This window comes from Eschrichtius robustus, chromosome 10, assembly GCF_028021215.1.
Source record: "Eschrichtius robustus isolate mEscRob2 chromosome 10, mEscRob2.pri, whole genome shotgun sequence".
Lineage (NCBI taxonomy): Eukaryota > Metazoa > Chordata > Mammalia > Artiodactyla > Eschrichtiidae > Eschrichtius > Eschrichtius robustus.
In genome coordinates, this window is record NC_090833.1 from 81,996,156 (window position 1) to 82,022,785 (window position 26,630).

General features: G+C 40.6%; 1 protein-coding gene across 1 annotated transcript in view; it reads right to left on the reverse strand.

Annotated features, from left to right (window-relative positions):
* RASEF (RAS and EF-hand domain containing) overlaps positions 1-26,630 on the reverse strand; it is an 88,603-nt gene that overhangs the window by 49,897 nt on the left and 12,076 nt on the right. The window contains exons 2-3 of the mRNA XM_068552590.1: positions 4,697-4,843; positions 1,275-1,365 (exon numbers count right to left, since the gene is read on the reverse strand). Of these exons, the coding sequence (XP_068408691.1) occupies positions 1,275-1,365; positions 4,697-4,843 (238 nt within the window). The remainder of the gene's footprint in view (positions 1-1,274; positions 1,366-4,696; positions 4,844-26,630) is intronic.

Here is a 26,630-nt window from a genome sequence, read left to right on the forward strand (position 1 = left end):
GATAAGTGTGTGATGAATGAATGAATGCACAGATTAAATGGATGGAGAGGGAAAAAGGCAGAAAAAAATAGGATGTTACTGTTTCTAGACTAGAAGAAATAAAGCGCTAACAAAAGAATGGGATAATCATTGCAATAAAGCTGGACCATGGACTTTGAGCCATTCACTCTGTGAACATGACTTCCAAACAGTTATTAAGCGTGTTATTAAGAGATAAGACAACCAAGAGACCCAAAGGCACACATGTGGTAAAGCAATTGAAGGTGAAGAATCTGAAAGGACTCAAGGTACGCAGAGCACCGGAAAAGAGCAGAACAGCAATGGCCACGGTGCCCCTACCATACCTCAAGCACTGCGCTAGGCACGCATACAGATCACCAGGCTCGACCCTCCTTAAAGCAGGTAGGTGGCATTATCCCATCTAAAGTTGGAACAACAAAGGCTCAGAGGTTATGTTATTTTTCCAGTGCCACTTAACTGAGATGGGGCAGAGCCAGGAGGCAAACTAAGGTATATTGGATGCCAACACCCAGGCCCTCCTCACTCAATTTTCTGCCTCTCAGAGTTAATGGGGAAAATGAATAGGAAAAAAGGGAATGTTCAACCTGATGTTAGCTACTCAAAGAAATATGTCTATTTTCTGTTTTCAGTAAACATCAATCACCCAAATATATTTCATAAGGGAAAAAGATAATTATTTCTCCTATGGAAATCACTGAAGGTAGCACCCAACTTTCAACTATGAGAGTTCCTATATTGATGAGTAAAAGTGTGTCCCATTGTAAAACAACACTAAAATTTGCAGAGAGCATTTTAACTTCATTGTAATCTAGATTTAAAGTAGCGGTGGACGTGGGCAGCAAGACAGTGGAATTAAGGGTGGAGCCACCATCCTTTACGAAGGCGGGCTCTGCCTTCTCCTTCAGGCCTCAGCTCTCCTGTCCCCTCTTCAAAGAGGCCTCTGACCTCCCAACCCGAAGCAGCCTGTCTATCACACATGCCGTTTCTTTACTGTGCTCGCTGCCATCTGAAATTAGCCACTTTATTTGATTACTTACTTACTGTCTCTCTCTCTCTCTCTCCCCCTCTCTCCTTACTCTACCCGCCCCCCCCCCCCCCCGCCACCCACACACAAAACCACCAGCACTAACAATGCCCTTGTTGAGAGCGCCTGTGGCAGTCTGGACTTGCTGCACCCAGAGGATGCCCGGTGCCCTGTCCATAAAAGGTGCTCTGAGGATTCGTTGCATGAAGGGGCCATCCCACAGACTCACGTCTTTCCGCGTCTTGTGTTCTGCAGCCTGAATCCTCTGATCCATTTCCTCTTCCAATTCACTCAACTGCATGGCTGCCTTGTCCTGGGCTCTGAAATTTAAGAGGATGCACACCTTTTCATTATACTCTTGGCCTTGTAACATGAAGAGAAAACTCTGACCTCATCTATTTCAAGCTCTCTATTTTACAGGTGAGGAGAAACATACCATTTAAAATAACATTCCCTGTTCCTTCCACATAATAAAATGATGTTGGCAATTCGATCAGTTGGGTGTAAAGGGACATTAAAACTAGATATTAAATAAGTGGAATAGAGTAGATTAAATGGTATTAAACTAGATTGTAGCAAAGAACAGAGAAAGATACCATATTGCTGGGAGGCTCTCAATAAATTCTGAAAACCTTTTTTGCTGCGATGACTGAGCTACAATCCCAGACAAGAAAAGAACTCCATGGCAAAGAGATGGTTAGATACAATTCTGAAATTTTATCATACGAAACACACAATGCTAAATGCTATAGTTAGAAGGGAAAAAAAGAAGAGATCTCAAAAATTATTTCTGATTGGTTCCCTAAAGTTCTAGAATGTAGATATAGTTGCCCTTTAGAAAATTCCTGTTTCTTTTATTAATACAATCAATAAATCATATTTCTGTGGAGGCAGAGAACACTGATCTGCCAAAAAGTTAGAAATGAGAAAATTTCGTTGAGAAGATACCCAGATAGTTTTATTTAGCAGTTGTCTAGTATGGAGACACCTGTCACTTTACAATGATTGAAGCTTCAGATTAAGCCCTAAAAAATTTATTTTTTGTTCTCTCTCAGCTGTGTCCAATTATCTAAGTTTTCACACACATATGTGTTGCCTACTCAACTAGATTGTAAGTGACTTGAAAGCAGCCACCGTGAGATTTAGAGTCAGTTTACTTGGCCCAATGACATGGTGTTAATAAAAGTAGAAACAGGACCTCAGTAGAAGGCCTCTGTCTTCCAATCTGATAGCTTCTGCTATACCATCCTACCTGCTTTCAACTTATTTACTCCCTCCCAACACAATTTGTTCATGCATTAATTTAATTTCTACATGAGCTTCCAAACAAGCATTGATGGGTGGAGGGAAGACGCGGCAGTAAAATTCTGAGTGACTTATCACTATTTTCTGCTCCTGTGTACTTCCTCTTCACCTTACAGCCTGCCTGAGGTTATGTTAACCAAGTTTGGACAGTCAGCTAGTTCTAGTTTGTTTACAAACACTTGATGTTTGAACTCTAGGCATTATGTATCTCCACAGCAACTTTCGGGGTTTTGTGGTCAACTCTGGGGCTGGGAATAGCTAAGCCACACATCCATTTCTCCTTTTGTTATGAACATTTTTTTCCAGCCATTCCTTCTAGACATCCAGTCCCAAACATCTGGGCATCTGGGACTTCTCCCGAATGTGTTCCTTCTGCCTTTTTCACTTCTGAACAACTCTTTTTTCTTCCTTTTTTATTTTTTGGGGGGGTAAATCAGGGTAGTCTATAATGACACACTGTTTGCCCCAGCCAATTCCCAATTCCCAGTAAAGCGTCTACCATGTTGGGAATGTCCACTTTAACCTTAGTCCAGGGCTCCTACCAGGACACTGGGAACCCCTTCTTCAGGTGCAAGTGCTGAGCAAAAAGACTGAGGCCCTCCCCTAACCAAAAACAGAGGTGGGGACGCATGGTCCTTAGTTAAGGATGTAAGGGAATATTTACAGTAGTCACTTAAACACCTCGGCAAGGTCTCTGCCAGCTCAGAGAGCGGCCTTTAGGAGGCCTTGGGCTTAGGATGGAGCCCAACTTCGGATGCCACCCACAGAGCACAGAAGCTGGGAGGAGAGAAGCACCACCAGCTCCACATCACGTGACACACTCCGTCCACAGCAGAGAGCAGCCCCGCTGGGAATGAGAGCAGAGGGAAGAGAATGCCATTCTTTTTTCCCTCATGGGCTTACACAGGACTATACTTAGAGGTTATGTGTGAATGTGTGTGTGTGTGTGTGTGTGTGTGTGTGTGTCCCATGTATCTGTGTGTGGGTCTGTGTATACGCACCTGTGTGTGTACAGGGGAGTTAGTGTGTTTTCACAGATATTCACTGGACTCTTTACAAACTCAGTATGTGTGTCTGCTGGTCACCCCTCAAAGGAGGCCAAATCTGGGGCTCTGATCCACACCCCAGAATGCTCTACAGAAATTGATGATCTGAGGACCACCCTATGATCCCACTGAAAGCCTCTAGCAGGCAAACTTGAGGGAAAAGATCGGAGTCAGGAACTGAAAATGTTCACTTAGAAAGCCCCTGTGAATAGTTCAACTCTTGTATGATTCTAGGACTATAAAAACAGTCCTATTTAGCATCAGTGTTTTAAAACATTTTCTCTTCTGTATTTTAATTACTTCACAGGGTCAGCTAGATAATTTTATCATCATGTGGAGGGAAAGAATAAAGAGAGAGGAACAGCCTTCACCTGCCCCCACACAAATGGGGGGCATCCTATGAAAGGGGCCGTTCACAAGTTCTGGGCAGAGACCAGTGTGGTACGCAGCACACTGGGAGCTGCTGGTGGCAGAGCACATGGAGGTGAGGAGCATCTGTGGGGCAGAACGCCCAGGAATTGTGACAAACAAAATGCCCTCTTTCCCAATATATGCCAAAGGAGTGTGGTCTTCCAGGGAACAAAGAGGCTGATGTTTGGATTGCAACACATATAAATTCTTTTTTGGCACTGGGTTGCTGTTAAAACAAATAAGATATCCTATGTAAGCCAGCTGTGGCTTATATAAACTGTATGAGAGTAAGGGTGCAACGGTTTTTAGGCTTTCAGGTCAAGCTGGTGAGGAGGGTTAGAGAGAGGGAGAGAAACACTGCTGAGCACCCACCATGTGGTAGGCCCAGTGCCAAGGGCTTCACCCAAGCCTCACCATGAGGTCTCCACACCCCGAGGATGTGAATATTTACAGCCTCATTTTGCAGATGCAGAAGCTGAGACTCAGGGAGATTAAGTAACCTGCCCAAAGTCACTCTTCTGTCAGTGAGAAGGCCAGGCTTCAAATGGAGTCTGCCTGCCTCTCTGGATGAAAAGTATCCTGTATGTTTCAAGTGGCTGGATATAAGATAACGAATCTCTTTGAACTAACTGTTCTATATGGAATCACAGGCCTTGAAGGGTTTATATGGTAGGATCATGGGGACCTGCTGATGGATTGCTGGCTGACCCTACAAAGTACTGTCTGACTCAGCTTCCCTCATGCTGGCTTAGTTTAGAAAGCTCCAGATTCCTCAGGTTCGGGTCGTCCCCCCATACCATATGATAATGCAGTTCCGTCTTTGTGCCACTTGGTCGAAGAGCCAGTTAAAGGACCCCTTCTGCCACTTAGACAGGAAAGACTACAATACCTCTTCACTGCAATGGCCAGGTTTTCCATTTCTGTGCTTTGAAGTTTGATCTCACGGATAAAGTTCTTTATAACATGTTCATATGGCTGAATTAGTCTTGGCTCCACGAGGTTGATGTTTTGATACAAGGTACTAACTTGCTCTTTTCTGCCAAAAAAATTAGATTAAAAATTAAATAAAACCGAGTAAAAAAAGTCAAAATTTCAGAATATTTTTTAGGAAAGAGACACATAAGAACCAAGGAAGAAAAATGTAACAATAGAATGACCAGAATGGAGGGAAGATAGCAGTCAGAGATGCTATCGCACTATATTCTTCATATTATTATTATATTTTTAACAGTGGAACAGCAACTTCATTTTTTTCCCCAGCTTTATTGAGATATGACTGACAAATAAAAATTGTACATATTTAGGTTGTACAGCGTGATTTTTTAAGGTGTACAATGTAATGATTTAATATTAGAAGATGGAGGCCAGTGAGGGCAGTGGACACGCACAGGGAAGGATTTTTTTGTCACTGCTGGGTTTTCTTCTTTCATAGAAAGTTATATAGATTTACAGAAAAAAAGTTAGGTAGCAAACTAATTACTTAATAATATGTTCCACCAATCCCTATAAGACATACTTCAGACTTTATGATCATAAAAGTACATATACCTACTGTTTTATAGTCAGTTAAAAATTATTTCATATATATTTATATGTGAGAATCCTCATACTTGTTACTAATAACATTTGTAAAAGACAAATATTTCAGAGTCATTTCAAAAGAAAACCTGTTAAGACTGGGCAGCTGTTCTGCTAGGGGATAAAGGAGTGAGTCAGTGAGGCTGGTGGTGTCCTTGACTCAAGTTTGGGAGCTGATGTTCTGAGTGATACAGAGACAAGGCCATGTGAAGACACAGTCAGACCGCCATTGACAAGCCAGGAAGAGAGGCTTTCACCTCCAACCCTGCCAATACCTTGATCTCAAACTTCCAGCCTCCAGAATTGTGAGAAAATAAATCTCTGTTGTTTAAGCCACCCAGTCTGATATTTGTTATCAGAAATACCTAGGCAACCATAGCAAACAGTGAAAATTTCCAAGGTCACATAGTGACTGAGTGGCAGAATTGGGATTCAAACTCAGTCTGATACTGCAGATCACACGGTCAACCATTACATTATATTGCTTCCCAGGGGTGTTAAACATCTGAACCTTGGCAGAAGAAATGGGACTCAAAATCATTACACAGAACTATGAAACACTTCAAAATGTAAGGTATATATTAACCCAAAGCTTATTTAGGCATGGCCCTGAGGTGTGTCCACGTAGCTATAAACTCTCCCAGCTTTTCTCTTAAAAATAAACTGCTCGATGTGTGCAGAGGCCAATTATGATTGAAAAGAACTGCTCAACTGAAATATTATTAATAAACCTGCAGGAATAAGTCACTTTATTTGGTGATATAAGACACAGAAAGTTGCCATCATCCTTCCTGTCAGAGCTGAGTACAAATATTGGCTACGGTAGTGAGCCATATTTATTAAAGAGGAGCAAAAAACAAAACAAAACAAAAAACTCTACTCTTACATCGTCCCACGTAATTTCAACGTACAACAGGATCATTAACTTCCTTGCCTTTTGTCATTTACTGACCATCAGCGGTATACGAAGCATAAAAACTTTCTCGTTAATAGGGACCTGCCTGTCAAGGATGGCCATTAAGATACTGTCACCAAGAGTCCTTGTTTCTTGGCTACCTGCACAGCAATAACATGTTCAGAAGTAGATGTCTCCGAAAATTCCCTGAATTTCTGAAAATTTCTAAAATAAGAAAGGAACATAATGATTGCAAATTCCCTTGAGTCCTTTGCTGGTCCTGGTATTACACAGAATTTCAGGAATAGTTTACAGTGAAGTGTACAAATGGATTAATTATAGAAAATGTCTGCCACTGGCAGGAAATAAGTTACATGGTTAACTGTTGTGTCAGAGACTAGCTGGATACTCATCTACGCTGCTTCTTTTTATAGGGCACACAGGGGAGAACTGACTCCTCAGAACCCTGGGCAGGTAGGCTGGAGCCATGTGACTAGTTGTGGCCAATGGAACGGGAGCAGAAATGATGTGTTTGCCACTTCCATGTTTGGCCCCTAAAATCCCTTGTAAGATCCTCAGCTCTTATGCATTCTCATTATCCCTCTCTCATATCTATTTCCTCTCTCTCTCTTTCTCCCCTCTCCCCCCAGCCCTCTCCTTCTCTGCCTCCCTCCTCATTTCCTCATCCTCATGGCTGAAGTGAAAAACTCCAATATGGCGAAACCATGCGATGAAATATGTTTGGATCACCACACGGAGGGAAACTGCTCGGGAAGGATGCCTGACCGCATCAATCTTCCCAATATGAGAGAAAGAAATGTTTGTATTTTGTAGAGCCTAAGGCTTGGAAGTTCTTTGTAAAAGTCAACTTGAACTTAAAAAGTTGGCGTCATACTTTCCTAATTTGTTTTTTTAAATCATCACCTTCCAGATTAAATTACTTTCTTACCTCCTTCCTTGATAGCTTCATATTAAATACATAATAAAACTTCTATGACCAGGGTGAGTCTTTACTGCCACCATCCATTCTCTTTCAAGGGAATAAAAGACTATTCTGAAGCATTCATATAGTGAAGCAGACATTTATTAAGCACCTTACATATGCAGTCCCAGCAGTGATCTCAGCTTTTAAATGTACTATTCACTTAATCCTGACAACAGCCTTATGAAGAAGTTATCACTAGTATCCTCTTTACCACAGAGGAAACTGAGGTCAAGAGAGGTAAGTATCATTCTGGTATCGGAGCTAGGATTCCAATTCAGCCCATCTGGCTCCAGAGGAACTAGCTCTTCATACCAAAAGTAAGTGCTAATCTGCTTTTCAGGGGTCCCAAGTGCATGTCTCCATTTAAAAAACTTTGATGTACCAAGATTTTTTGAAAATTATTTTAGAGGATAGGTATTATTGCTACAAGCACCATCTACATTACAAAGGGACTCCTTTAACGAATGAAGGCACAACTAAGATTAAGATGAGATAATCTGATCAATTCTTATTTACCTAAAGCTATTTGGGGAAAGCACTACCGTACACAGTGAGGCACACTCCCTTCTCCCCCTCCTTTTGTCTGCTTGGTTCATTCTGTGAAACTTATCTGTGAAACCAGAGAACCATCTGGATTATGCCTAGAGACTGCAATGCAGTGCACTTGGCGATTTTCACACCTGATGCAAAAAACAAAACAAAAACAAAAAATACTTTATCTTAACAAGATAATACGTGGTCCCTCTATGTAAGATTTAAATGCTGTGCCCTGTACAGGCAGCTAAACACCTATGGATTCTTCAGCTCAGCAGACTGGGTGCCATTACTTGGTACCAAGACAGTCTTTTTGTTCTGCTCCCGAGACTAACGGAGTCACCGGTCTCTCCCAGTGTCCTTGCTCCTGACGTCAAAGGTTAAACAAGCAGACCACACAATGCTGCATACACAGCTCTGTTTTCTCCTAACCCTCACCCAGGGTGGTGCCTCTGGGTGCTGAAAAGGGTGCCCGGTAGTGACAAGACTTAATTAAGTCCAGGGCCTCATATAAGACAACTATGCTTGGATTCACAAATACCATGCAAACCTGTTTACAGGTGTACTAGACAAATACTGGGTAAAGATTAAGGGTCAGGTCATGCACGTTAGTCAGCCAAGATGAAAAACAGTCTCTGCTTCTGTTCGGAGAGAGCCACTCACGCTAAAAATAATCTAATTTATATCTTAAGGAAAGAGATCAAATGAAAATGAGAAAGACACACCCTGGATTACCAACTGGTTTTAGGTGTTTAAGATCTGAGCCTTTTCATCTTTTTGTTCAATAAATTACAAGACGGTTTGTATGAAAGACAGTGATAATGGCAAACTGCTGATGAAAAATTCACAACTTAAAATTTTAAAATGATCCCTGGGAAATAAGCATTGTAAATTGCAAATATTCCCACTGAAGCTGAGAGATAAATTATCTGAATTTAGGAGGAAAAAAATAGGTATAATTTAGATTGGTAAAAATTTTAAATGTCACACACTTCCATAGGATTTACATTTTACTTAGAAGAGCACATATTTATCTATGTTTATGCATTTGTAATGTAGTAAGGCCAGTATTTAGAATGCCTGGACACCTCTGGTCTCAGGACACCCCTGGGAAATAGTCAAGTGCAGACAACATCATTCCAGGCTAAAGAACACAGTGACCCAGTAAGGTTGGTAGGAAAATTGGCCCTTAGATTCAAAGGCTTGCTGCTTTAAGCACTGAAATAGAGAGCTAACCAATTTATTCAAACTGTAAGTTACATAGATCTAAAACCCTAAATGGTTCTCTGTGGACAAAAGCAAACAGTATTCAATGCCAATGTCTACATCATCCTACACTAGGGATGGCTGGAAGAAAACTGACGCTATGACCCTAACATCTGAGCACGGGAAATTAAATATCCAGGCAATCCAAAGGGCACTATGTTAGATCCTGGAAATAAAATGCTAAGAAACATACTGAGTACCTTCCCTCATTAGGCTCACCATGAAGATTAAGTACAAGATGCTCTGATAGCATAGAGCAGGTGAACATGACCAAGCCTTCCAGTATGATGACCTGAAAGATGAGTAGATGCCAACTAGGCAGAAGTGGGGTGGGGGTGGCCTGTTCCAGGAACCAATAACCATAGGTTGAGGGGTTTGGGGGCAGGGGAGGGGCCGGCAGCAGTTCCTGTAAATGGAAGAAGCTGGTGAGGCTGAAGAGCTTAGAGTGGGGGAGGGACCAGCAGCATCAGATTGGGGGAGAAGTTAGCAAGAGCCAGGTGACTGCACAGAGCCTGAAAGCACGGTAAAGACATGGGAGAGGGGCAGTTATTCTGAGAGGGTGGTAAGGTGCTGGAAGGTTTAAAGGAAGAGACAACATGATCAAGTGTACATCTTAACCATTCTCAACTTCTCAAAGTTTTGGCTGAAGCAGAGAATTAAGCGAAGGATTTTGAAACAGGTTTGCAGATAGGAAGGTAAATCTAAGTCTACTGTAATTTAATCCAGAAATGCGGGACTTCAGGACTTTTCACTAGCTTCTACTTTCCTTTATTATAGAATGTGTAAAATTATAGACAACTAAAATCTTATCATATAGACAGATCAATGAAACAGAATAGAGAGCCCAGAAATAGACCTACATAAATATAGTCAGCTGAACTTTGACAAAGGAGCAAGGACAACACAATGAAGCAAAGACAGTCTTTCAACAAATGGTGCTGGTACAACTGGACATCCACATGCAAAATAATGAACCTAGACACAGATCTTACACCCTTCATCAAAACTAACTCAAAGTGGATCACAGATCTGAATGTAAAATGCAAAGTTATCATACTCCTAGAAGATAAGCCTAGGAGAAAACCTAGATGGCCTCAGATAGGGCGATGCCATATTAGATACAACACCAAAGGCATGATCCATGAAAGAAATAATCGATAACCCAGTCTTCATTAAAATTAAAAACTGCTCTGCAAAAGACAATGTCAACAGAATGAGAGGCTAAGCCATAGACTGGGAGAAAATATTTGCAAAAGACACATCTGATAAAGGACTGTTATCCAAAATATAAAAAGAACTCTTAAAACTTAACAATAAGAAAAACAACCTGATTACAAAATTGGTCAAAGACCTTAACTGACACCTCACCAAAGAAGATATACAGATGGCAAGTAAGCATAAAAAAGATACTCTATAAAAATTAATAAAAAAAGCAACTATACTCCAACAAAAATTAATGAAAAAAGATACTCTACATCATATGTCATCAGGGAAATACAAATTAAAACAACAACAAACTATCACTACACACCTATTACAATGGCAAAAATCCAGATCACTGACAACACTAAATGCTATTGAGGATGTGGAGCAACAGGAACTCGCATTCATTGCTACTGGGCATGCAAAATAGTACAGCCACTTTGAAGACAGTTTGGCAAATTTTAATAAAACTCAGCATTCTTTTACCATATGATCCAGAAATTGTGTTCCTTGGTATTTGCCCAAAGGAGGTGAAAACTTAGGTCCACACAGATGTTTTTAGCAGATTTATTCATAATTGCCAAAACTTGGAAGTGACCAAGATGTCCCTTAGTAGGTGAATGGATTTTAATAAACTGTGGTACATCCAGACAATGGAATATTATTCAGCATCCAGACAATGGAGTATTTTTCAGCACTAGAAAGAAATACGCTATCAAGCCATGAAAAGGCATGGAGGAACTTTAAATGCATATTACTAAGAAAAAGAAGCCAATCTGAAAAGACTACATACTTTATGATTCCAACTACATGACATTCTGCAAAAGGAAACACTTGGAGACAGTAAAAATATCATTGGTTGCCGGTGGTTGGAGGGGAGGGATGAATAGGCGGAGCACAGAGGATTTTTAAGGCAGTGAAATACTTCGTATGATACTATAATGATGGCTACATATCACTGTACGTTTGTCCAAATCCACAGAATGTACAACAGCAAGAGTGAACTCTAACGTAAAGTAAGGAATTGGGGTGATGATGTGAAAATATAGGTCCATCAATTGCAACAAATGTACCACTCTGGTGGGAGTTGTTGATAATGGGGAGGCTGTGCATGTGTGGGGGCAGGGGGTGTATGGGAAATCTCTGTACCTTCCTCTTAATTTTGCTGTGAACTTAAAACTGCTCCAAAAATAATAAAGTCTTTTTAAAATCTGATAGTTCATTTCTCTTTGGGAATAAGGATAATGAGTATATTCCTATTCAGGTGACACCAACTGATCTTTTTGGCTGCCCTGAACAAACCATACTGTCATTTAGTCAGTTGAAGGGGAAAGGCTTAGCCTCTTCCCCCCTTACAAGTTAAGTGAAAATGAATGATTTCAAAATGTGCTCTTATTCCATAGTACACATACTGTCAGAATAAACCCCAGCTGACTGGAAAATAAATTCCAACAGCCAGAATCCAGCTGTGCTGCTAGAACAGGGCAGCATCAGTTCTCTTTCGGAGGTTCAAGTCTTGCTTTCCAGACAGGATGTACCTCTGCCCACTAACAGCCTCACACTGGCCGCCTGTAACTGGAAGTGATTCCAGTCTGTTTTCTCACAACAGGTTTTGCTCTTCATTAACTCAGTCACAGAATGGTGATCTGGCTCTCCCTTCTAGAGAAAACAAACGATGGTTTACTCAACCTGGTCCCACTACCCCACAGACTGGGAAACACAACCAGTCCAGTGGCCTGGGCTTTTCTCAGCTGTTTTGCTGCTGCTGAGTCAGAGGATGATCTGGTTCAGGTATTCAACCACTGTTGCCTACTCCAGGACCCCCAGCCCGAATACATCTCCTGCGGGTAAAATTCCTCCTGGATTCACGTCACCCTGAAAAAATATTTTACTTGCCTAAGTACTTATTTGGGAAACATTTCCCAAAAGGTTTTAAAATGGAAACTTCCTGGCAGGTGAGCATGTTAACTAGATTTATGCAAAGTCTAGAAACATTTCAAATTGCAAATTGCTTCCTATTTAAAAATCACTGAAATTTAGTTACTGGGAGTTTGCCAATGGAGGGAGGAAGACAGAGCCAGCAAGAGGCACCGTGCTGAAGGTTTAAGGACCGCACACTCGAAACAGCTGAGGGCTCCTGAAGTCAGGAAGGAGGAGCGCACGGGGTAAGTGTAATGGCCTGGCTAAATTCACATGCTTCCTCAGCACATCCTGGCCTTGTGACCCACGGCATAACACTTAACCTCTTGAACTCCAGTTTCCTCAGTTATAAAGTGGGTATAGTACTTGAACCTACCACGAAACGTGAGGATTAACCCAACTGGAGCACAGACAACAGTGCAAGGCATGCTGTAGGTAATTGATAAACATTAGCCATTGTCACGCTTCCTCTTGACTCCTCTACCCAAATGAGTTGGAGAGAAGTAGGTGGTTATCTCCTGTCTGCTTCTATGTTGTGTACTGGAAAAGGGCTGAAAGGAAGAAAGCCGTGTGGTGTGGAAGCCCCTTGGACTGAAATGTTGTCTTATGGGGCCAGTGCAGGGGAAACTGAAAAGTGAGAGTTGGGTCACGCTCGAGGTCAGTGTGCAAAGCTTATATAGTCCAGGGGTCAGTAAACCTTTTCTTTAAAGCACCAGATATAAAATATTTACCACCTCTGTTGTAACTACTTAACTCTGCCATTGTAGCATGAAAGCAGCCATAGACAACAATCAACGAATGAGCTTGGTTGTGCTCCAATAAAACTATTTACACAAACAGGCAGAGGGCCAAATGGGCCTTACTTTGATCCCTGTTATAGTGTATTAGCATAAGGCCCTGAGCACAGGAACGGGGATGGGGCAATGCAGACCTAACCCTTCTGTACCCAGGAACACAGGCCTTTGCTCTCACCCTGTCCCTAGGTCCATATCCAATTTTTTCATTTATGGACATCACATTATCAATGTGCTTATATATGTAGACAGTGGGCAGGTATATGTGGGAATATGTGTCTTTATTTCAGAGTTCTTACCTTATAATGCACATTCACTCTCCCAATATTTCTCTTCTATCAATTTACCTTGAGTCAAGTTAAATGTAGGCATAATCTAGTAATGTTAGTACAACTATGTGTATTATAGTTATTTTTCACTGAAAATTTCTATTTTGGCAGGAAAGACAGGGGTTGGGGAGAAAATAAAGAGTGCCATATCAGTTTCTATGCTAAATTTTCCCTTTAGACGACATCTATCACCTTCCCAGGTTTGCCAGGAACAATTCCAATTTAAGCCTGTTGTCCTTTAGCATTTATCCAGAATTTCCCCTTTTCTGTAATCAAAAAGTTGCATTAACAGGTAGTAACTGTTATTAAATTGTGTACTAACTAGACATTAAAGGTTTTTTAAAGCATTATAGTTATTAACAGCTGCATTAAAATAAGCCGGGGTGAGTTAGTGGATGTGCGCTTTTTACCTTCAGCGTTCACCTGGTAGCGTGAGACATTTGTGCAGTGAAAAGGCTTCTCACTAATGTGCGGCTAAATCAGAATACAATCAGTGATAAACCCATCTCTCCTTTCCTGACTCTCTCTAGACACAATGTAACTAAGACTTTCCTTTCAGGAGCCGGAAACAGGAATACTCACTGATAAAACAAATTAAGCTTGGACAAGAGAAGCTGGAGACAGATAACTACTACAGGTCTCGATGGTGATGGAGAAAGATGGAGGGGTCTGACCTGCGGGCCACCTGGAAAACCAGCCAGTTGTGCCGCTACCCGCAGATAGATGCACAGTGCTGCCGGGCAGCCGTTTGGCCACATCAATGGGAAATTAGGAAATTACAGGCACAGTGTACAGGAAATAGGTACAGAAAACACAAGTTGGAGAGTCCTGCCACAGAGCAATAGAAAGTAACTAGAATGTTTTCGCTCCTGTGATTTAACCATTTTTAGTGTGGTTTAAATGTATAACCAGTTATTTTACTGGATGGTAATGCTTTTACATTTTGCAGTAAATCCTTTTAGCAGCAATGACCCCGCAAGACAAACAAAGATGCATGCTTAATAAAAAGTTCAGTACCAAATTTCCTTTCCTCAAGAACGATGGTGATAACCGTGTAGCTTGCTTGAAATATTTAACTGTCACAGCCAAGAGGAGCCTCAGGAGACATGACAACTAAGCATAATGTGGTGTCCTGGATGGAATGATGGAACCAAAAAAAGGATATCAGGGAAAAACTGAGGAAATCTGAATAAAGTATGGAATTTAATTACTAATAACATATCAATATCATCTCATTAATTTTAACAAATTACTACAGCAATGCAAGATGTTAAAAATGAGGGAAAGTGGGTGCAGGTTATATAGGAACTCTCTGTACTATCTTCACAATTTTTCTGTAAACCTGAAAACATTCTTTAAAAATAGGCTTATTAAAAAAAAAGTTTGTCAGCATTTATCCTCCACTATAGTGAATTAGAGTGATATCACTAACCACATGAACCAGAAGACACAAATCTCCTGAAGAAGCATCCGCATCTACATCTTTTAAATTTATATTCTGTACCAAAATAAAATGGAGTTGAAAAGGCCTACAATTCTGAAGCATCTAAGTATGGGAAAACATTCAAAAGAGTCATAAATGGAGACAATTTATTTTACAAGTCTTGTCTTATAAAAGCTAAGAAACTTGTCAAAGGATTTGTCAAAGAAAGTACTTGAAGGGAGGCAAAAACAGAACTTGTGACAATCAAGGGCTGAAATATTTACAAAAGTTGATATTCATACATGTCAGTACCAAAAAAAAAAAAAAATTGAGAATATCCTCTGTTTAGTAGAATCTGCCCTAAGCTTATCACAGAATTTGCTCTAAAATCTACATGCAAGGGCATACACTCCTCTTCAACCTGCTGGCTGCCTTTTGCCTTGATTTAATTTTCCCCTTTCTCCTTTCACATTGTTTCCAACAGGGAAGCAGCCAATATTTGCTATATAACATACACTAAGAAAGCTGAAAAGAGTCAAAAATCGTCAACTGGAGAAAATGTCCTGTGGGGATTTCTAACTAATATCTCTGATACACAGAGACCCCTTCATTTTCTTCCACTTCAGATTTGTGTGTTTGTGGGTTGAGGATGCTGAAATCAGAACTCCGTCCAAGCTAAATGGCTAAAACAATATGGTGAATCCTAAATATATTTCAATAATAAATTAGGATGCATTTTAAACAAAATAATGTTTAAGTTTATAAATATTATTATATATGTGAGTTCCAAAAACAAATTAAATCACATGATTTTATGAAGATCAACATGGACTTATTAAAATATTGCATTACATAGATAACCCATCACCAGCTTCTATAGAAGATAAGGATTTGCTTGTCTTTCTAAAATCTCCCAAAGACTTCTTACTATACACCACAGAAACATGAGTACCAGCAAAGAACTCATTTTCTCTCCTAAAATTAGCATATTCTGGGATATAAGTGCATTCTATCTGTTCACTCAGCAGTACACATTTTTTTAAATTTAACTTCTTTATTGGAGTATAATTGCTTTACAATGTTGTGTTAGTTTCTGCTGTATAACAAAGTGAATCAGCTATACGTATACATATATCCCCATATCTCCTCCCTTTTGTGTCTCCCTCCCCCCCTCCCTATCCTACCCCCCTAGGTGGTCACAAAGCACCGAGCTGATCTCCCTGTGCTATGCGGCTGCTTCCCACTAGCTATCTATTTTACATTTGGTAGTGTATATATGTCAACGCTACTCTCTCACTTCATCCCAGCTTACCCTTCCCCCTCCCTGTGTCCTCAAGTCCATTCTCTACGTCTGCGTCTTTATTCCTGTCCTGCCCCTAGGTTCATCAGAACCATTTTTTTTTAGATTCCATATATATGTGTTAGCATACAGTATTTGTTTTTCTCTTTCTGACTTACTTCACTCTGTATGACAGACTCTAGGTCCATCCACCTCAATACAAATAACTCAATTTCGTTTCTTTTTATGGCTGAGTAATATTCCATTCTTTATATGTGCCACATCTTCTTTATCCATTCATCTGTCGATGGACATTTAGGTTGCTTCCATGTCCTGGCTATTGTAAATAGTGCTGCAGTGAACACTGTGGTATATGACTCTTTTTTTTTTTTTTTTTTTTTATACTGCAGGTTCTTATTAGGCATCAATTTTATACACATCAGTGTATACATGTCAATCCCAATCGCCCAATTCAGCACACCACCATCCCCACCTCACCGCAGTTTTCCCCCCTTGGTGTCCATATGTCCATTCTCTACATCTGTGTCTCAACTTCTGCCCTGCAAACTGGCTCATCTGTACCATGTTTCTAGGTTCCACATACATGCATTAATATACGATATTTGTTTTTCTCTTTCTGACTTACTTCACTCTGTATGACAGTCTCTAGATCCATCCACGTCTCAACAAATGACTCAATTTCGTTCCTTTTTATGGCTGAGTAATATTCCATTGTATATATGTACCACGACTTCTTTATCCATTCGTCTGCTGATGGGCATTTAGGTTGCTTCCATGACCTGGCTATTGTAAATAGTGCTGCAATGAACATTCGGGTGCATGTGTCTTTTTGAATTACGGTTTTCTCTGGGTATATGCCCAGTAGTGGGATTGCTGGGTCATATGGTAATTCTATTTTTAGTTTTTTAAGGAACCTCCATATTGTTCTCCATAGTGGCTGTATCAATTTACATTCCCACCAACAGTGCAAGAGGGTTCCCTTTTCTCCACACCCTCTCCAGCATTTGTTGTTTGTAGATTTTCTGATGATGCCCATTCTAACAGGAGTGAGGTGATACCTCATTGTAGTTTTGTTTTGCATTTCTCTAATAATTAGTGATGTTGAGCATCTTTTCATGTGCTTCGTGGCCGTCTGTATGTCTTCTTTGGAGAAATGTCTATTTAGGTCTTCTGCCCATTTTTGGATTGGGGTGTTTGTTTCTTTGATATTGAGCTGAATGAGCTGTTTATATATTTTGAAGGTTAATCCTTTGTCCATTGATTCGTTTGCAAATATTTTCTCCCATTCTGAGGGTTGTCTTTTCGTCTTGTTTATGGTTTCCTTTGCTGTGCAAAAGCTTTGAAGTTTCATTAGGTCCCACTTGTTTATTTTTGTTTTTATTTCCATTACTCTAGGAGGTGGATCAAAGAGGATCTTGCTGTGATTTATGTCAAAGAGTGTTCTTCCTATGTTTTCCTCTAAGAGTTTTATAGTGTCCAGTCTTATATTTAGGTCTCTAATCCATTTTGAGTTTATTTTTGTGTATGGTGTTAGGGAGTATTCTAATTTCATTCTTTTACATGTAGCTGTCCAGTTTTCCCAGCACCACTTATTGAAGAGACTGTCTTTTCTCCATTGTATATCTTTGCCTCCTTTGTCATAGATTAGTTGACCATAGGTGCGTGGGTTAATCTCTGGGCTTTCTATCTTGTTCCATTGATCTATGTTTCTGTTTTTGTGCCAGTACCATATTGTCTTGATTACTGTAGCTTTGTAGTATAGTCTGAAGTCAGGGAGTCTGATTCCTCCAGCTCCATTTTTTTGCCTCAAGACTGCTTTGGCTATTCGGGGTCTTTTGTGTCTCCATACAAATTTTAAGATGATTTGTTCTAGCTCCGTAAAAAATGCCATTGGTAATTTGATAGGGATTGCATTGAATCTGTAGATTGCTTTGGGTAGTATACTCATTTTCACAATGTTGATTCTTCCAATCCAAGAACATGGTATATCTCTCCATCTGTTGGTATCATCTTTAATTTCTTTCATCAGTGTCTTATAGTTTTCTGCATACAGGTCTTTTGTCTCCCTAGGTAGGTTTATTCCTAGGTATTTTATTCTTTTTGTTGCAATGGTAAATGGGAGTGTTTCCATAATTTCTCTTTCAGATTTTTCATCATTAGTGTATAGGAATGCAAGAGATTTCTGTGCATTAATTTTGTATCCTGCAACTTTACCATATTCATTAATTAGCTCTAGCAGTTTTCTGGTGGCAGTTTTAGGATTCTCTATGTATAGTATCATGTCATCCGCAAACAGTGACAGTTTTACTTCTTCTTTTCCAATTTGTATTCCTTTTATTTCTTTTTCTTCTCTGATTGCCGTGGCTAGGACTTCCAGAACTATGTTGAATAAAAGTGGTGAGAGTGGACATCCTTTTCTTGTTCCTGATCTTAGAGGAAATGCTTTCAGTTTTTCACCATTGAGAATGATGTTTCCTGTGGGTTTGTCATATATGGCCTTTATTATGTTGAGGTAGGTTCCCTCTATGCCCACTTTCTGGAGAGTTTTTTATCAGAAATGGGTGTTGAATTTTGTCGAAAGCTTTTTCTGCATCTATTGAGATGATCATATGGTTTTTATTCTTCAGTTTGTTAATATGGTGTATCACATTGATTGATTTGCGTCTATTGAAGAATCCTTGCATCCCTGGGATAAATCCCACTTGATCGTGGTGTATGATCCTTTTAATGTGTTGTTGGATTCTGTTTGCTAGTATTTTGTTGAGGATTTTTGCATCTATATTCATCAGTGATATTGGTCTGTAATTTTCTTTTTTTGTAGTGTCTTTGTCTGGTTTTGGTATCAGGGTGATGGTGGCCTCATAGAATGAGTTTGGGAGTGTTCCTTCCTCTGCAATTTTTTGGAAGAGTTTGAGAAGGATGGGTGTTAGCTCTTCTCTAAATGTTTGATAGAATTCACCTGTGAAGCCATCTGGTCCTGGACTTTTGTTTGTTGGAAGATTTTTAATCACAGTTTCAATTTCATTACTTGTGATTGGTCTGTTCATATTTTCTATTTCTTCCTGATTCAGTCTTGGAAGGTTATACCTTTCTAAGAATTTGTCCATTTCTTCCAGGTTGTCCACTTTATTGGCATAAAGTTGCTTGTAGTAGTCTCTTAGGATGCTTTGTATTTCTGCGGTGTCTGTTGTAACTTCTCCTTTTTCATTTCTGATTTTATTGATTTGAGTCCTCTCCCTCTTTTTCTTGATGAGTCTGGCTAATGGCTTATCAATTTTGTTTATCTTCTCAAAGAACCAACTTTTAGTTTTATTGATCTTTGCTATTGTTTTCTTTGTTTCTATTTCATTTATTTCTGCTCTGATCTTTATGATTTCTCTCCTTCTGCTAACTTTGGGTTTTGTTTGTTCTTCTTTCTCTAGTTTCTTTAGGTGTAAGGTTAGATTGTTTACTTGAGATTTTTCTTGTTTCTTTAGGTAGGCTTGTATAGCTATAAACTTCCCTCTTAGAACCGCTTTTGCTGCATCCCATAGGTTTTGGGTCGTCGTGTTTTCATTGTCATTTGTCTCTAGGTATTTTTTTATTTCCTCTTTGATTTCTTCAGTGATCTCTTGGTTATTTAGTAACGTATTGTTTAGCCTCCATGTGTTTGTCTTTTTTACGTTTTTTTCCCTGTAATTCATTTCTAATCTCATAGCATTGTGGTCAGAAAAGATGCTTGATATGATTTCAATTTTCTTAAATTTACTGAGGCTTGATTTGTGACCCAAGATGTGATCTATCCTGGAGAATGTTCCGTGCGCACTTGAGAAGAACGTGTAATCTGCTGTTTTTGGATGGAATGTCCTATATATATCAATTAAATCTATCTGGTCTGTTGTGTCATTTAAAGCTTCTGTTTCCTTATTTATTTTCATTTTGGATGATCTGTCCATTGGTGTAAGTGAAGTGTTAAAGTCCCCCACTATTATTGTGTTACTGTCGATTTCCTCTTTTATAGCTGTTGGCAGTTGCCTTATGTATTGCGGTGCTCCTATGTTGGGTGCATATATATTTATAATTGTTATATCTTCTTCTTGGATTGATCCCTGGATCATTATGTAGTGTCCTTCCTTGTCTCTTGTAACATTATTTTAAAGTCTATTTTATCTGATATGAGTATAGCTACTCCAGCTTTCTTTTGATTTCCATTTGCATGGAATATCTTTTTCCATCCCCTCACTTTCAGTCTGTATGTGTCCCTAGGTCTAAAGTGGGTCTCTTGTAGACAGCATATATATGGGTCTTGTTTTTGTATCCATTCAGCCAGTCTATGTCTTTTGGTTGGGGCATTTAATCCATTCACGTTTAAGGTAATTATCGATATGTATGTTCCTATGACCATTTTCTTAATTGTTTTGGGTTTGTTTTTGTAGGTCCTTTTCTTCTCTTGTGTTTCCCACTTAGAGAAGTTCCTTTAGCATTTGTTGTAGAGCTGGTTTGGTGGTGCTGAATTCTCTTAGCTTTTGCTTGTCTGTAAAGCTTTTGATTTCTCCATCAAATCTAAATGAGATCCTTGCCGGGTAGAGTAATCTTGGTTGTAGGTTCTTCCCTTTCATCACTTTAAGTATATCATGCCACTCCCTTCTGGCTTGCAGAGTTTCTGCTGAGAAATCAGCTGTTAACCTTATGGGAGTTCCCTTGTATGTTATTTGTCGTTTTTCCCTTGCTGCTTTCAATAATTTTTCTTTGTCTTTAATTTTTGCCACTTTGATTACTATGTGTCTCGGCGTGTTTCTCCTTGGGTTTATTCTGTATGGGACTCTCTGCGCTTCCTGGACTTGGGTGGCTATTTCCTTTCCCATGTTAGGGAAGTTTTCGACTATAATCTCTTCAAATATTTTCTCTGGTCCTTTCTCTCTCTCTTCTCCTTCTGGGACCCCTATAATGCGAATGTTGTTGCGTTTAATGTTGTCCCAGAGGTCTGTTAGGCTGTCTTCATTTCTTTTCATTCTTTTTTCTTTAGTCTGTTCCGCAGCAGTGAATTCCACCATTCTGTCTTCCAGGTCACTTATCCGTTCTTCTGCCTCAGTTATTCTGCTATTGATTCCTTCTAGTGTAGTTTTCATTTCAGTTATTGTATTGGTCATCTCTGTTTGTTTGTTCTTTAATTCTTCTAGGTCTTTGTTAATCATTTCTTGCATCTTCTCAATCTTTGCCTCCATTCTTATTCCGAGGTCCTGGATCATCTTCACTATCATTATTCTGAATTCTTTTTCTGGAAGGTTGCCTATCTCCACTTCATTTAGTTGTTTTTCTGGGGTTTTTTCTTGTTCCTTCATCTGGTACATAGCCCTCTGCCTTTTCATCTTCTCTATCTTTCTGTAACTGTGGTTTTTGGTCCACAGGCTGCAGGATTGTAGTTTTTCTTGCTTCTGTTGTCTGCCCTCTGGTGGTTGAGGCTATCTAAGAGGCTTGATGGGAGGCTCTGGTGGTGGGTAGAGCTGACTGTTGCTGTTGGTGGTCAGAGCTCAGTAAAACCTTAATCCACTTGACTGTTGATGGGTGGGGCTGGGTTCCCTCCCTGTTGCTGTGGCGGTCAGAGCTCAGTAAAACCTTAATCCACTTGACTGTTGATGGGTGGGGCTGGGTTCCCTCCCTGTTGCTGTGGCGGTCAGAGCTCAGTAAAACCTTAATCCACTTGACTGTTGATGGGTGGGGCTGGGTTCCCTCCCTGTTGGTTGTTTTGCCTGAGGCAACCCAACACTGGAGCCTACCCGTGCTCTTTGGTGGGGTTAATGGCAGACTCTGGGAGGGCTCACGCCAAGGAGAACTTCCCAGAACCTCTGCTGCCAGTGTCCTTATCCCCACGGTGAAACAGAGCCACCACTCGCCTCTGCAGGAGACCCCCCAACACCAGCAGGTAGGTCTGGTTCAGTCTCCCCCAGGGTCACTGCTCCTTCCCCTGGGTCCCGATGCACACATTACTTTGTGTGTGCCCTCCAAGAGTGGGGTCTCTGTTTCCCCCAGTCGTGTCAAAGTCCTGCAATCAGTTCCCACTAGGCTTCAAAGTCTGATTCTCTAGGAATTCCTCCTCCCATAGCCGGACCCCCAGGTTGGGAAGCCTGACGTGGGGCTCAGAACCTTCACTCCAGTGGGTGGACTTCTGTGGTATAAGTGTTCGCCAGTCTGTGAGCCACCCACCCAGCAGTTATGGGATTTGATTTTACTCTGATTGCGCCCCTCCTACCGTCTCACTGTGGCTTCTCCTCTGTCCTTGGACGTGGGGTATCCTCCTTGGTGAAGTCCAGGGTCTTCCTGTCAATGACTGTCCAGCAGCCAGTTGTGATTCTCGACTCTTTTTGAATTATGGTTTTCTCAGGGTATATGCTCAGTAGTGGGATTGCTGGGCCATATGGTAGTTCTATTTTTAGTTTTTTAAGTAAACTTACTTCTTGAATTCGTATTTAATATATATTGAATAACTGCTACTAACTATTGAATGACTGGCATTTAACTCTAAATTATGATTGATATCATGAAAGGATAACTGTTAGGTGCATAAGCTACAGTCACATTGTCTTCAACAGTTACATCTCGACCTTATGCTTGAGTATACATGATACTGGCAAGGAAATCTGTTGGAGATTGTATACAACCTGCTCTGGCCTTCTTAAAAGTCTTTCTGAAAGGTTATAGGAGTTAGCCCTGATAATCATGTAGTTAAATGAGAATTTCTTTTCTATGACATCTTTGAACTATCTTAAAACTATTTGTATACATGTAGTGTTTGTTTAGTTACTGTACAAAAATATCACAGAAAAAATTTTAATCTACTTTTAAGAATCATTGACTTTTACCTACCTACCTTGCTACCTAACCATCAAAAACCAATAATGGCTTTCCAGTCTCTCTGTTTATGCAGAGATGGACGAAAAAATATCAAAATAACGCAAAATTAGTTGTAGAGATTTTCTTACAAATTCTCTTGAACACACTTCCCCTCTAAAATAAAATGTTGTTGACATCTTTAATTTTGACATTTCAACAGTTAAAACCCTTTGAGAGGTTCTTGGTCTCATTCAATGATGCCTAGGGTATATTTTCCACAAGACGGAAGTTTCCTGAGATAACACTCCACTGCTCATCAACTTTGCACTTCATTGCTTCCCTAGCAACCTGCAGGGAAGTTTAATTACTTTTTCATTTGATTTTCTGAAGAACCAAAGGGTGATTTTCTGGAATGTGATTTAAAAAAGAAGGTAGCCGAAAAAAGCTATTAAGATCTGACTTTTCCACATTATACCAGGATCAGCTGCCCGGAAAACTAGTCCCCTTCTGTGCTCCCAGAGCCACAGTCCACTGGAAGAGCAGCCAACCTGCAGATTGGCAAACACCATCTCCTGAAGGAATCTGATCTCAGCCCCTCTGGAGAGCCAAGAAAAGAGAAACCGGTCTTCTCTCGGGTCATCATCTTAATTCTCTGGTTCATCAGATAATGAAAAAGCAATTTCAGTCAACTGTGCATTTACATTTATTTCAGTTTACATTTTTCATCCGAAACCTTTATTTTGCCCTCATTTCCAGTTCTGCTTTCCTGAGGTATGAGCTGCCCTCTCTCACCTGTGTGGATAACATCCCTTCTGGAGTGTACAGTTGGCCTAAAAGCTACTAAACAAAATGGAAATAAAAGCTGAATGGTTGCTTTAAATACAAGTGGTACGAAAGAAGGAGCTGTAATAGGTTATTACAATAATCGGCCTGAGTGGACAAGGAGACCCTCACAAAGCAGCAGTATCTGTTTACCTCCATGTACAGTTTTTGTAGCATTTCCCCGAGACTCAAAGAAAACAGCATTAAAAATAATTTCAATAACCAACTATTGGTCTGGGGCCCAAGACCCAGGTGCAAGACTTGCCAGACTTCTGTGGATTTATCTCAGCATAACACCATGCCTACTCTTGGCTAGGTGCGTACTTCTCACATGTATTCATAATAATATAAATCCATGTTTTGTGCTTTTCTTTTTTTTTTATTGGCGTATAATTGCTTTACAATGTTGTGTTAGTTTCTGCTGTACAATGAAGTGAATCAGCTATATGTACACATATATCCCCTCCTTCTTGGACCTCTTCTGCATGGGATAGTTTCTACAAAGACAATTAGAACTACAGTGTCTACCTTGGGGAACTTTCAAGATGAACGAAAGGGGGCAAGGAGTTAAAATATAAATAAAAATGGAAAAGGAATAAAACTGCCAAAAAAAAATTAATTTCAAAATGACGGCAGCACTCCAGCCCTTTGAAGCTCAGGCATCTGGCCCTGAGAAGAATACAAAAGCAGACAAAGTCAGGAGAGAATGAAGAGCAGCCTGTGAGCCCCCTCCCTGGCACAGGAATAACATGCATTCAAAGGGGTTCTGAACACAGTTCTAATACATCTGACCAGTTTGCTTTCTGCGTCTTCAGTAAACGAAGGTACCCAGGAAGGAAGGAAGAACTGACAATAGTAAACCGTCACCTGGCAGCCTGACAGCCAGAACAGAAAATGCACGCAGGAACTCAAAAAGCCAAGCTGAACTACCATCCCCACAAAGCCTGGGGATACGCTACACCACAGCCCAGGAGGAAACTCAGCTTCATAATGATGACCCTGAGTTAGCAAGGAAAGCTGAAGTTATTTTGAAAACAGTTATTAAAAGCAAGGCACTGTGTGAGTTCATATGCTTACCAAAAGATGGACTGCCCATCGTGGCACGCTGTGTAATAGCCACAAAGTAGAAATGACCCAAATGGCCATGAAAAGTAAAATGGATAAATTGTGATATCTTCACACAATGAATACAGTAGAGAAAATGACAGATCTACAACTACAGGCTCACAAGCATAACGGTGAGTGCAAGAAGCCAAACCTATGTAGTAAGGAAAAAAACACCCAAGAAGTCATGCCTGGGGGTCAGGGAGGGGCTACGGTGATTGGAAGGGAGCACGGGGCTTCTAGGTGCATGCTGTTTCTAGATCTGGATGCCGAATACGAGAGTGTCCCATCTGTGAAGAGTCAGCAAGCTGTACACCAAGCTCCTCGCACTCTTCTGTAGGTGTATTTGTCTCTGAAGAACACATTCACAAGATATTACACAATATACTCGAGGAAGTATATATTTTTTATCTTCACGGGAAATTCAATCATGAACACTTCACAATTTGGATTTCATTTCAGAGGCAACCCATGGCAAAATTTGAAGCACGTGATGTTTATCTTTTCTACCTCAGTTCCATATTCTCTTTCTGGGGCTTTTCTACCTTTTGAATAGCAGTTCCCAACCAAACGTGGCTGCATTCCACACCCTCAATTCTCATCTCCTCAGCCGAGCTGAAGACATGCACGAGACTCCCAGGGATCCTGTTAAAACGCAGATGCTTCAGGAGGTCTGTGGTGGGGCCTACAGTCTGCGCTGCTGGAAGAGCTCCCGGGTGTGGGCAGTGTTGCTGGTCCAAGGCCCTGAGCTGCAGAGCCTGAGAAAAGATGTGATTTAAAACCAGTGTCTGCTGAGCTCCTGGGAGCTGAATAATGCCTGTCCTGGGAAACTGAGCATGGAACTCACGGCTTCCTTATGGCTGAGTTTTAGGACCTGTATCTGGTGGAACATTTTGGGCTTCCCTGTGCCTCTCAATTTGCATCCCTGTTAGCTCTACCGACTCAGGGACAAAAAACTAGCAGTTGGGGACAGTAAAGAACCTGTTCCTACTCCAGGGATTTTTGTACGATTTCTCATTAAACCTTCACCTTTGGACTTCTTAGCATAGTGCTTTTTCGACAGCATTTGCAGAAGAAGGCAGGGAGGGAGGGAGAGGAGGTAAAGGAAGAAAGGAAGTGAGCAAGCAAGCAGTTAGATTGCCTGGGAAAGTGCAGCAATGTAAAGTGCCGGCGTGACTTGCCAGATGGCTGAGGCTGCTTAAATCCAAGATGTCTCTTCCATGAGGGGCTCAGCGTGGAGTTATGGATATTTTGATGATGAGTGAGGTTGTAGGGTGAGAATGGAGGGGTGGACACCAGGGTGAAGAAGCCCTCTTCTCCCAGGGGGCATCTCAGAGCCATGAACACAGGGAGGGTAAGCCTCTTCTTGGCTGATAGAAAAATGTTAATAACTTTAAACCACTCTTGAAATTTGACATGTGGTTTTGAAGTGTTTAGGCATTTGGAAGGGGTACAAAATATATGTATAAGGATTTTTCCAGATTCAAATAAATATTTGAAAAATTTCTGGTGCATATTTTATAAGCTGGAAGCAATAAAAAATGCTCTCTGATCTCGCCAGAACCGATTTGCATAACATAGGGAATCTCAAAAACAGAGTATCTGGAAAACTGTTTTTAGTAGCTGTGATGGTTAATGTCATGCGTCAGCTTGGCTATGCTGCAGTGCTCAAATATCTGGTCATACATGTCTGGATGTTGCTGTGAAGGTCTTTTGTACATGAGATTAACATTTCAATCGGTTAGACTTTGAGTAAAGCAGATTACCCTCCAGAACGTGGGCAGGCCTCATCCAGTGATTTGAAGACCTTTAAATGAAGACTGAGCACCCCTAAGGAAGAGGGAATTCTACCAGCCCACT